Genomic DNA, 12,895 nt, shown 5'->3' with positions numbered 1-12,895 from the left:
ATGTGCAATTCAGAGCTTTTCAAATCTCTGGAGTTACATAGCTATCCTTTCCTCTGCCGGCTGCACTGTCTAATAACATACATACGACGTCACGCTGAAAGAGTAATGCCTCCGAATTTTTTTAATTATGTTCTCAGTATCGGTTAAGGTATGACGTCTCTCACGTATTACTCTGTCGACGCCGCGGCTTCGCCGACTCAAGTTTGAGGACTCCTAATTGTAGCGTGTAACATGGCGATGTGTAACGTAACTACGTATGTGCGTGAAGGAAACAGCAGAAAACGTGCCTACAAATTAAATTTATAGAACGAATGAATGCCGTGTGGGCTGTGGTGATTATATGCACAACAATAATGTGCGGCGTCGTGTTGTTCGTGCTCGTGATGAAGGAAATGGTGCTGCTAACCTGAAAGTGTGTGACGCAGATCGTGTAGACCAACCGACGAGACTCACCGGAATCGGATTGATGAATTCGTCAGACCAGATCGAGGCATCCACAGTTCACACAGTTTTCTGTACCGCAGTTCTCCAGTGGTGGCCTGTACACGCTCTCCTCCTACCCCCCTCCTCCCCCCCCCCACTTACGTACCTGGGAGCTGTATCTGTATCATCAGACGATTTCGTCAACCCGATTTCGATGAGCCTCGACGGTTGCCATACGCGGCCGTCCGCTCAGAGTTCTGTCACACGGTTTCACGTACGCAGCTAGATTGGCAACATTTGTGGGCAGAGGGTATCTGCTACTGAAAACATCGAAAAGAAGTAGCTCAGTTTGGGCAGAAGTTACATTAACAAAAACGATGTTGCACAAAAAAAGCTGTCATGGACCTCAACTCAGAAGCCGAAATCCTTCCAGGCAAAGGGTTACGCCCACCAGAGTCTCCCGCCACGACCTTGTCGCACAGTCGTCCGGCACGTTAGCAACTATGCGGCGGTCCCATCGCACAACCTGCCCGCCCGCCGCTCTTCTGAGGCCCGTGACGACACACCGCGCGCTGCTCGTACTGTTTATCTAACCCTCTTACGACACACGCTCACGGTAAACAATTCCGCCTAGCGAGCCCGCCAAGGACGTGCCGCGCTGCCAACCGCGCGGAAAGAAAGTTCCTAGCGGTCAGGTGAGCGGGCCGTTCTAGCAGTCTCGCGTGGAAGACAGGCACTGCTGCGCGCAGGATGACGTATGCAATAACATCGCGCATGCGCCAGCATTTGGCCGCTTCTTTTCCTGAACTACAGGTGCGTTCGTGGTCATACGGGCGGAATATTTCCTTCCCCTCATCCCCTCTCATAACAGCACCAGTGACTGAAATAGTTTCCGAACACTGAGAATCGCGAAGATGCATGACGCTACTACGTCCATCACCACGCAGACGGTGAAAAGAATCTTTTAGAAATAACTTACTCGAATACAGTGAAATTCGTAGGGGTTGTCAGCTACACGTAAATAAATCTGTACACTGTTATCCACACAACACTGAAGCGGGCGGTATGTTACATTGTTGCAAAAACATCGTAAATTTTATAACTCCACATTTTACTCAGAGGAAGGCATAATTAATTAGTGCTTTAACTACAAATTATGTCTCCATTGGTATCTCACATACAAAGTAGAGTACAAAATTCTGCTTTACACCCTATATTGACAATACAAGACGGGCGGGAACCGCGAATTGGTACTAACTGCAATCGTGTAAATCTCACGAGGGTTTAGTACTCTATGGTTAAAGGCGTAGTTCAGAGGACACACGAACTGCGGTCCTCCACGACAGCGTCTGCAGTGCAAATACGACTATCACAGCGCAATACACAGGATTTATAATTTTAAATAATGACTGAAATGTGATCTTCTACACATCAGCCACACCTCGAATATTTATAAGCATGAGCATGAACCTACACGAAGTCTCTACTTTTTTTTATTAACGGGACTATACATTAAAAAATACTTTTTCTCGTCTTAGCACTTCCATAATTGACCGTCCCAGTGGGCAAACTGGTTGAGGTTTTCGTAACCGCCGCCAACAATGGAGGATCAATTCTGACAATGCCAACAAATCGTGCAAGTGAAACGTCAGAAAGGTACTTAAAAAGCCTAAAGCCTACAGGTACACATTTATCTTAGACTTTATTCCGCAGGTGTGTTTCGAACATATATGAAACTGTTTGTGTGAATATTTCTCTTCAACATGAAGTTCACACAGAGACGGAAGACCGAACTACGAAAAAAAGGGGAGAAGAAAAAACAGAACAAATTGTTAGTAGATACATCGAAAGTATCACTGACTGACGATAAACCATGACGGCTAAAAGCCCAGCCGACGTTGAAGAAAGGTTACACAGAACAATACGAAGATTCCACGCTCAAACGCTGCTTCCGGTCTTTGAATCAAGGTAGTCATCGCTCACGGTAAATGTTACGAACGACATTGCTTGTGAGTGAAGGGATCTCATTCACTAGAGATATACGACGAACGGTTAAAGCACAACAACACTCCCACATGTTGTGGTACGCAGACCATGGTACAAACAAACTTTCAGGCTTCCATAAAAACTGTTAAAAAGACACGCGTTCCCCGACGAATCCAACCGTTCTCACCAATAATTTGTAGTTCTGATACTTCTACAAACACGATACGAGAGTTTATCATTTCCACTGTTACGTCGGATGCTACAACAGCAGTGTGAAATGAGAACAAATCCGGATACAAACTAAAAGGAGCCATTGCAATTCCTACCATTCCCCTGTGTTTTTCCCGCGTTAGCTAACAACCAAAAGCTTGTGCAGGCTCTTCAACTGTGGCATTTAAAGCAAGTTATTGAGTGAAAAACATACAGGCCACTGGATTTTCAGTGTTGGAAACACGCACGGTAAGAATCAGCAACTGACGGGAGCACGCAAAAAAACTAAAGCAAAGTATCTGTTACACTCCATGCACTACTTCGTAGGCGGTGACTTGCGCGCAGTTTACATCATAATCTACCGTGCTTGTTTGCGTCTGACGAACTTGTTGAAAGCTTGAAAAAGGCAAACTAAAAATAAACGGGAGATGGTGGTCTTTTCTCCATGCTTATTCTCAACTCAAGCCACAGTCGCAGCATTCAGCGTCTCAAATGCCCAAGATAAGCTCTTGCAGCACACTGGTAATAACAAACGTAAACAGTGATGGACAAGCGTGACAAAATGCCTTACGTACACATTTCGGTCTCGTCCACAGGACATGAAGGTATGTAGTAGGAAGCTTGTCGAAACTGCTGCTGCTTGAATAATTATTCTCAATATACTATAGAAGTGTTTTATAAAGGCGAAAATGCACTTTAAGAGTGGAAAATAACGGCTTAGTCTGGCCTAAAGTGTTACCGTACGAGAATTAACGACGGAGCAATAAGAGGTAAATGCCTACTAGGTGTTGGCGTGGCCTAGCATCCGACTGAACTGCGTGACACGTGGAAATTTGGATCGGTCCTGGAGGCTTGTTCGGATAGCCAAACTGATTAAGGCGACCGCTCGCGATAGGTGGGATATGCCTGTTCGAATCCCGGTCTGGCACAAACTTTCATGTAGCAAACAGCTGACGTCAATGCATAGTCGCAGAATGCGAATCTCCGCATCGATTTCGACCTAAGTAATTCCGGTAACAGTTAAAATTCCCGAGACTGCCGTCGTTCTCCGGCCGTTGACAGCTGGTCGGTACAATTTTCTGGACCGGGATGAAGGCAGTGGTGACAGATCGAATTGTAGCGCAGCTTGTCTCGTTTAGGCAGGAAAGTGACGTTTTGAGTTGGTGAAGCTTGGGCAGACACGAACACGTTACGAAAATCTTATTTATTTACACTGTACAGTTCATGCTGAAAGCAGGTGTCTTCGAAACTGTGGTCTGATATTTTTCAAGTGCTGTGTTTGACGTTAGGAAGAAAGCTAACACCGTAGTAAAAGGAACTCAGGGGTAGGTATCAGTACCTGATAAAATACGTGTGATTATACGACCTCATAACTAGAGAATTAAAGTAGAAAAATGGTTCAAATGGCTCTGAGCACTATGGGGCTTAACTTCCGAGGTCATGAGTCGCCTAGAACTTGGAACTAATTAAACCTAACTAACATAAGGACATCACACACATGCATAGCCGAGGCAGGATTCGAACCTGCGACGTAGCGGTCGCTGGGTTCCAGACTGCAGCGTCTAGAACCGCTCGGCCACCCCGGCCGGCAATTAAAGTAAAGGAATAGTTGTCTTCTAGATCGGTTCACGGCTCGCAACTGACTCTTAGTATCGTATTCTTCAATACTCTCACATTCGCGGCGTCTCACAGCCAGCCGACGGGACAGACACACACTGTCCAGAGAGTGTTTCCCTGCGGCCGTTGGCCAACACCCGAGCCGCCCAGCGGCGCTCTGGATTCGCGCCACAGCCGCGGGGTCCGCGCCCTGCGGCCAGTTGGTTCGCTCGCTGGCGACTCGGCGTCACCTCGTTGCGTCACGGCCGATGCGTCCACCGCGCCGCGCCGTCACTCGGTCACCGGATCGCATTTCTGTGCGAGCTCTGGCGCTGCGGGCGCAGAAAAAGCAGTCGGGCGGCCCGTGTGTACTTTCCCGGCGCTGCACCGGCCGCCTTCGTGGAGGCGCTAGGGCCGTGCAAGGTGCTCCGCCGTTTGCGCAATACCCCTCTGCTCTCTTCCGACGCGGCCGCCGCCGCCGCCGCTGCCGTCCTTGCGACACTACGAATATTTGGTGAAAGTCCCCGCATTTTACCGCTGCCGCTGCCGCAGCACTCGTCGGCTGGCGGCCTACCTCCGCTTCCCCAGCGCGCGCGGCAACCTCGGAGGCGCGCCACGCCGTTCCCCGAAGTGCGCGCTTCCAGAAACTGACGCGTCACGAGGAAGCGCTCGTCGCGAAGCTGGTTTCTGGAATTCCGCCATGCACCTCTGCGGCCGTGGCTCTTGGCACCGAAGAAAATTAACAAGTTACCAAAGAAACATTTCGGAGATCCGCTAGCCTAATTAGCAGCAAACCTGCCATACCCTCTCGCACACGCACAATTTTTTTACGACCACGTAAGACTTTCGCGTCAACCAAACTATAAAAGCGTCTGTCTCGCTAAGAATTAGGCCAGTTCCACACGAACCAGAAAGAGCAAAAAGACAGAAATTTATGGAGAGGAACCCACTCAGTTCTTGCCGTAAGTAATTTACGAAAAGTGTGATAAAAATTTTGCACAATGTAAACCTCGCTGCGAGCACGAGTTGCACGTTAACCACGTGGTAAAGCCGGCCGAGGTGGCCGAGCGGTTCTAGGCGCTACAGTCTGGAACCGCGCGAACGCTACGGTCGCAGTTTCGAATCCTGCCTCGGGCATGGATGTGTGTCATGTCCTTGGGTTACTTAGGTTTAGATAGTTCTAAGCTCAAGGGGACTGATGACCTCAGAAGTTAAGTCCCATAGTGCTCAGAGCCATTTGAACCACTCGGTAAATTCGGTCAGTCAGTCCACATTCTGGCAGTGACCACAGGGTAAACACAGCCAGTGCATTTCGTCAGAAGACAAACGACACACTACGAAAGTAATGAATTTTAATTTGATAGGAGTGGAATGGGAGCTTTGGTGGTCTGTTTGACGGACAATCCCGCCATTCGGCTGATGTGTTTGGTTGAGGCACCGGAAACGAGGAATGAGTTGGCCAACCGGTGTTTTAAACGTTTATCTTCCGAATACAAGCCTACATTTATCCCCAAGTGCATACAAGTCGTCGCCCCCCCCCCCCCCCCACACACACACAAAGTACACACGATTACGCGAGGGCTGTGTGTGTGTGTGTGTGTGTGTGTGTGTGTGTGTGTGTGTGTGTCTGTACACGCGGATGACTAACAACTTATCTTTCGGCACCGGCAACGACCTCATAAGAGTATTTTAGTGACTATAATATGCATACTTCGTATATAAAGTACAAAAAATACGGTTGGAAGTGGGGCACACTACGTAATTTTTGTTTAATTTGTAGTGATAGAAATGTTAAAGGCGACGGAGTTTCCCCAACAATCACACTGGAAGCTCCGCAGCAGCACAGATCGGAAGAGCTGTGCCACTTGCTATCTGTGAAGACTGTTCACGAACCTCCTGTTTAGGAAGACAGGAGATTCAGAGAGGCTTTATCCTTTACGGCTCATCCGCTATACGGTAAGTAGCGGGACACTACAGCGCAGGAAGACCCGACGCATCTCGCCACATCCCCCCAGTTTGTTTACTCGACGTCTAACGATAGTGCAAAACAACAACAACAATAGGTCGGGACGAGTTGAGAGTGTAAGTACCTGGAACCATGTAGGGTGTCTGCGCCGATGGCGCGGTGGGCAGGTAGTAGGAGGGCTGCATGTAGTAGACGGCGGGTCGCTGGTAGTAGGCGGTCACCGCTGCGGGGTACTCGTACGGCGAATACACGTGGTGCAGGCGCCGGCTGGACGACTTCATAACGCGGGTCCGGCAGCCACCACCATGGCCCCCGGGGGCGCGCGACGCGACGACCGCTCCCCACACGCACTGGCAGCGCAACGCGTGCCACGCACCACAGCGCTACGCACGCGAGAGCGCACACGACCGGTCCCGGACGAGCGCACGACGACACGGCCCGCGTCCACACGACCCTTTCGCTTCGCGAGAGCCACTGGTGAGCAGCGCAACAGAGCCGCCGCTCAGGGCTCCGTGGCGGCGACGCGAGCGCCGCCGCACGGCCGCGGCAGGTACTAGCCACGCGGTCGCCGGGGAAACAACTGGGTGCGCGTCCCCGCATCACTTCCTCTTCCTTATCGTCCGCGTCAAGAATTACCTACGTATCACTCACTGCATGCTGAACACACGGGGTTGGAACGGCAACTGTTTGTTACATACCACACCGGCGGAAACGAATAAAGTGATATAGGACACCTGCCGTCCATCGAGCTTGGTAACAGCCTCAAATTGGCCAATAGAAGCCACCTGAACTACAGCACATGCCCGCTGCGACAATTCATTTCTCTTTGTCGAATTCATTTCTCTTTGTCGCTAAAATTGTTCATGAATACCAAAACCCCTCGTCCGTCCACTTCCGAAATATAAGACTGGCGTTTCATTAAATTTTGCCTCAAAATATTGTGGAATGTCACAGCATAAAATCAACAATCAAATCCGTTTTCTGTGTCTACCCTTCCTACTACAAAACTAAAAGTGATTGTATGTGTTTAGTTTCGACATAAATGTAATGCTTTCTGCGTAACGTTTACAAAAGTATCTTGTTTCATTAGCCTCTCCAGGAAATTTAAATTAGCAATGTTAGCTTAATTCCCTACTAAGATGGTAGCGGAAGGCAGCGACAACATACTGAATATTTTACGAGCAGCACATGCCCCGAAGCTTATACGGCTTTTTTAAGTCAATTTCGGTTTGTTTCCAGGCTTCGTGGACTGCGAATGTCGTATATCAAACCGTCTGCCATAACTTTCCCAACGTTGTTAACAGTTATCGTTTAACGTTACAGTTATAATCGTCCACGAACCTCACAAATTTTTCAGTAGCCGTAATTGTGCCATAACTTGGAAACTAGAAGTTACGACATCTACACTGGTATGATCTTTTCTTCTAAATTTTTTGTGAGGAATCTTAATCCTTAATCAGAGAGCACAACTTTTATATATTAATAAGTTTACCATTGCGTAAATATATACCCTCATCTGAGCTCATAGACTGTTTTTAAGATTATGTTATCTTAATGACAGGCTGTAAACAAACTGTGTCAGAAATTGTCAGTGTTCCTTCAGCAGCATTAATTTCAACCAACGAAATGTTTGCAAGATGTGAGGTTATGAGATATATCACGACCTGGGGTAGGTTCCTTACACCAAAACAAGAAAAAAAATTCGTACGCACATGTGTTCGAAACGCTTTCGTTTTCAGGTTATTAATTTAAGTTTGCAACTTAGCTGATTGGAGGCCATCAAGACACGAACTCGAATACTCGAAATGTCCTCCCCTTCCTTCTGAACACGCATGCACGGATCGAAACATGGACTGTCGCGCCCCTTCAAATACTCCCCAACGGTTTCGAATGGTTTCTCAGCCCTCCGTGACACCCGTGTGGTCTCACGCATAGACACTTAATGTGTCCCGAGAGATGATAATCCAACGGATTTATGTCGGGGTAACGTGCAGGCCATTCTCCTCTACCCCTCAAACTGTCGTGGTAAATGCGAGCGAGTGCATCTCTAACAGTGAGACTGAAATGTGCTGGGGCTCCATCATGCCTAAACAACAAGTTTCTCACTTGCAAGTGCACATCTTCCAGTAGGTGTTTGAGGTCATTCTGAATTACATTAATACTGAATTGGTGTCTATGTCTAATCTCTATTGTAGCCTCAGGACTGCCATTGGCCCATACACGTGGTTTTTTGATATTTCTTATTCAATCTCTGCCTCTTGCCTCGTCTGTAAACAAAACTGTAGACACAAACAACGGATTGGCAGTTCGTGCAACAAATCATGGGCTGAAGTTCTCCCAAGGTGGATAATTGGCAGGCGTAAGGGCCTGCAAACGTTGAAGATGATACGAACACATGATGTGCTCGTGAAGAGTCCTCCACGCTGATGTTTGAGGTATACCACACGCCAGAGCCGCTCGATTTGCACTGATATCCGACTGTTCTTCGCCAGCCCTTACAATGCGCTCTTCCTGGTGAGACGTACGAACAACGTGGGATCTTCCTCAATCCATAGTCTGTGGTGCTGGGAATCCTGTCTCGGCATACAGGGCACCGACGGTTGGGTGACTCGGCTGTCTCTGGTCCGGTAACGCAGTATGATACAGCCGTGTAGCCTCGTGTCCATTACCATCCACTCGGGCGTACAAAATCATCTGCCTGGTCATTAAATGAATACCCCGCCATGTTTGAACGGAGCACTTTCACACCCACTGCCTGTAGTACATGTACACGTTGAAGACATAGGATTGGCGAATGTAAAGAAGTTACCCTGGCAACAAAAAACCATATAGAGTACAATGAGTCAAACAGGTGACTTGTTATATGAAGTAGCTGCGATGTACCTGGAAAGCCGTTGAACGTTAACTTTCATTAGTACCTCGAAAATGATGAGTTTTCGGACGTATGTTTAATCAATTTTTTTTCTTGTTCTTGTTTGTGGAACTTGTGCCCAACGTTTGTAAAAACATTTCTGAAACACCTTTTGTGTGTGTGTGTGTGTGTGTGTGTGTGTGTGTGTGTGTGTGTGTGTGTGTGTGTGTGTGTGTGTGTGTGTATCACATGACGATTTCGAGGCTTGCATTCTAACATTGTCACCATCTCTAACTTGCGTTTCTAATTGTGAGCCCTCGAAATAACGATACAGCAGCTGACAAATCCGTGACATTTCCTTCTTTGTATCGTACTGCCTCACACCATCTAGAGCTTACAAGGAAAGACTGGAAGGCTGGAGGCAACAAGTACTGATGTGAGAAGCATTAATATCCGCCAAGGTCGTGGTCTTCTAGGCGATAATACGGCAGAAAAGAAGAACCTCGTAACTTTCAAACAGTAAAAAAGATATTGATGATGGTGTTCAGTAAATTGCTTTTTACTGACTACATGCCGATGTAATTTAGCAGGCTGATACTGTACGACCCTCATAGTTAGGCAAAACGTATATACAACGATTCCTGCTGCCCCATACGTAACTATGTGTTTAAGCCCACACCTCTAACAAGTGGTATTTCCCCTCCTTTCAAACTGCAGAGGCGTTATCTTTCAAATCAATTCACTAAAAATGGGTTGTGAAAAATCTTCCAAGATCTCGTGTACGTTAAGCGAAAGGGCCACTAAGTTTCCCGAGACGTCCGGAAATGCTTTTATTGCACTATAACAATCTGAGGCTATGCGTAATAAATTTAGAATGTTTAACTGCTATTTGTCCCTCTTTACAACAAAACAAAATTTTCTCTCTGTATTCTTGTCTGTTTTTGGCACGATTATAAATGAACTGTGTTAAATGACTATAACGTGACAATGATGAGACTATTTTTTTTAGCTGACAACAGAGTTGTACTCAATTTACATTCGATCTGGAACCATACACGCAGGTTAGGAGCGTTCCAGTAACTGTTCGCTGATCTTGGCAGCGCATTGAATTCTACCTCTTCAAATGAAAGCCCGTTTTGTTGCTAATTTGTAAATGTTCTGTTGGGTGGTGCCATTCATCATCAACCTGGTTTTATGACCAGTCTTGCAGATGACAATTTAATATTGCTTTTACAAATTTGTGGTAAGGTCTATGGGACCATACTGCTGAGGTCATCAGTCCCTCGGCTTACTCACTAATTAACCTAAATTACGCTAAAGACAAGACACACACCCATGCCCGAGAGAGGACTGGAACCTCCGATGGGTGAGGAGGGGGGGGGGGGGGGGGGGGGGAACGCGACATAGGCCGCGCGGCTACCCCGTGTGACATTGCCTTTACAACTACCTTGTTTTATTGGTACTATCGGTTGTATTTGCAACTTAGCTACCACTAACATCAGTGATAATACTAGATGTTTATTACGAACTTTATGCGGATACAGCAACATTCGCGGAAGTTGGGTGGAATGGGGTGAATTGGAATTTTCGATATGGTGTCTATATAGGTTTTTCAACAATCACAAGAAAAATCGGACAACCCTCTAGAATGTATGAATAGTAGTTTCAAATTGTTCTATTTACGTTAAGTAAGCTGATCTGAAACTTTGTTTTCTCTGGAGGTAGGTGTTAACACAAAGATTAGTCCTTGCAAAAAATTCGAAGGTACGTTTTCCGTGTTCACAACACTCCATGTAAACGCGCGAAGTAGTTTTGTCTGAACTACCCTATCAACCTGCACGCAGAGGGCAGGCGAAACGGAAATGCACAGAACAAACAATGCAGTGCTCTACGAGACGATTGTGCTGAGCAAAGCAGTACCTTAGCAGAAAAGCTGCAGCGAAATGCACGACAAAAATTTAGGATGTTTCTTGTTTAGCGATTGCCACTGGACAAACACTTAAATTCGGCAGCTAGGAAGGCGAATACCCCAACTTCCTACGCTTTACCGAAAGAATTGTGAGATAGGGCAACCTAGCTGCAGAGCAGTATCTTACGTAATAAAAATTGGAACAAGAATGGGAATGTTAGAGACACAATGGAGCAGTTGAAGTAAGGGAAACCGGTAAGAAATATTTAGCGCACGATACAGATGTTGCTGAAGTTGGACTCTATTTCGTAACACTAACATCCTCATTATTTCAGAAACTGTCCAAGATGTGTAAACGTAGTCTTCGGCAAGCTACAGTACGCTGGGGAGGATGGGGGAGGGGTAATATACTCTCACAAGAGCAGTGGAGGCGAAACTTCACTGTACCATCGGACATGGCGGAAGAAGTAGAGGACATGGCGGCAACAAAAAAATGGTTCAAATGGCTCTGAGCACTATGGGACTCAACTGCTGTGGTCATAAGTCCCCTAGAACTTAGAACTACTTAAACCTAACTAACCTAAAGACAGCACACAACACCCAGCCATCACGAGGCAGAGAAAATCCCTGACCCCGCCGGGAATCGAACCCGGGAACCCGGGCGTGGGAAGCGAGAACGCTACCGCACGACCACGAGATGCGGGCATGGCGGCAACACTCAAGAGTTGAGAGATCGAGTGCATTTTGATTCTAGTGTATTTTTGATTTCTTCATTATTCGAGCACACAGGAAAAAAAGGCTGTATAGGTGGCCGGAGACAATGTGTCGTATATCACTTCAAGCTGTTCTGTGATGTAGAGTATAATTGAGAACATGAACAGAAGTAGAGCTGCAAAGAACTCACCTGTATGAGGAAAATAAACGTACAAAACACCGGCCTGTTCTGCTGTACTAATCGTCGGCCCGTGACGTTTACTGGGTTGAAGTAATAGAGGAAATGTAGGAGATGGAACGAAGGGCGGCGCATTTCGTCTCAGGGTTGTTTAAGTAATTGCGAGGGCATTACGGACATGCTGAGCGAACTCCAGTGGCAGATTGGCAGATGCTATAAAAGAAGCGTTCTGTATCACGCAGAGGTTTACTACTGATAATCTGAGGGCGTACGTTCCAAAAAGAGTCGGGCAAGATATTACTCACTCCCACAAACGTCTCGCAGAATGACCACAACGAGAAACATCGTACGGAGTGCTACCGACAATCGTTCGCAAGCATCAATACCAAACAGCCCAGAGACTCGGCGGTGCTAGCAGTTTCCTACGAGTCACACGGCAAGTATAGAAGTAAGTGTAAAAGAGAGCCTCGGTTTCTTGAAGAAGATAGGAACATTAGGACAGCTCAATTGGTAAGGGCACTGATCGAAACCGGAGGTCACTGTTCGCGTCCTGGTTTGGCACACAGTTTGAACTTCTAGGAAGTTTCAAAACAGCGCACTCTCTCCTCGAGACAAAGTTTTGTTCCTGACCGTGAGTGGTTCAGCGTCCTGTCAATGTAGTAGACTGAGCACAATCTCTGACTGTGGAAGGAAATTTGCAGCGTCCTTTTCAAGGTAATCATCTCCACCATTATCTTAAGGGGGCAACCCTTTCTGAAAAGTTAAAAAATAGATCTTTTTGCTTAAAATGTTCTCTGTAACGTCTATTTTACTGTACTATTCATGGCAAGTTCATCAGGGACACTTATCGAGTTACATGGCGATCTGCGAAATAGTGTCTCCGAAAACGATACAGTAGTCGACAGGTAATTTCATTATGATGGTGCTATAACGGAAGACCGGACCAGCCTATCACAACTTCCGCGCAAAAGCGGACGAAAAGCGTAACCGAGCTAGCAGACAAGAGCAGCGGATGATGTAAGCTGCCAAAGAACTCCATAGGACCTCCTCTTGTACCTGGAA

At 47.0% G+C, this 12,895-nt stretch overlaps 1 protein-coding gene across 17 annotated transcripts in view; it reads right to left on the bottom strand.

Annotated features, from left to right (window-relative positions):
• The window catches only part of LOC126092534 (CUGBP Elav-like family member 2), an 823,092-nt gene that overhangs the window by 192,976 nt on the left and 617,221 nt on the right, over nucleotides 1-12,895 (bottom strand). The window contains exon 1 of one of the 17 annotated variants that reach the window (XM_049908181.1): nucleotides 6,306-6,645. The exons of the other annotated variants lie outside the window; for them this stretch is intronic. Coding sequence (XP_049764138.1) covers nucleotides 6,306-6,462 — 157 coding nt within the window. The 5' untranslated portion in view covers nucleotides 6,463-6,645. Of the gene's footprint in view, nucleotides 1-6,305; nucleotides 6,646-12,895 lie in introns of those variants that run through there. 17 annotated transcript variants of the gene reach the window in all.

Source organism: Schistocerca cancellata, chromosome 7 (assembly GCF_023864275.1).
Source record: "Schistocerca cancellata isolate TAMUIC-IGC-003103 chromosome 7, iqSchCanc2.1, whole genome shotgun sequence".
Taxonomy (NCBI): domain Eukaryota; kingdom Metazoa; phylum Arthropoda; class Insecta; order Orthoptera; family Acrididae; genus Schistocerca; species Schistocerca cancellata.
This window is presented reverse-complemented; position numbering and strand designations above follow the sequence as displayed.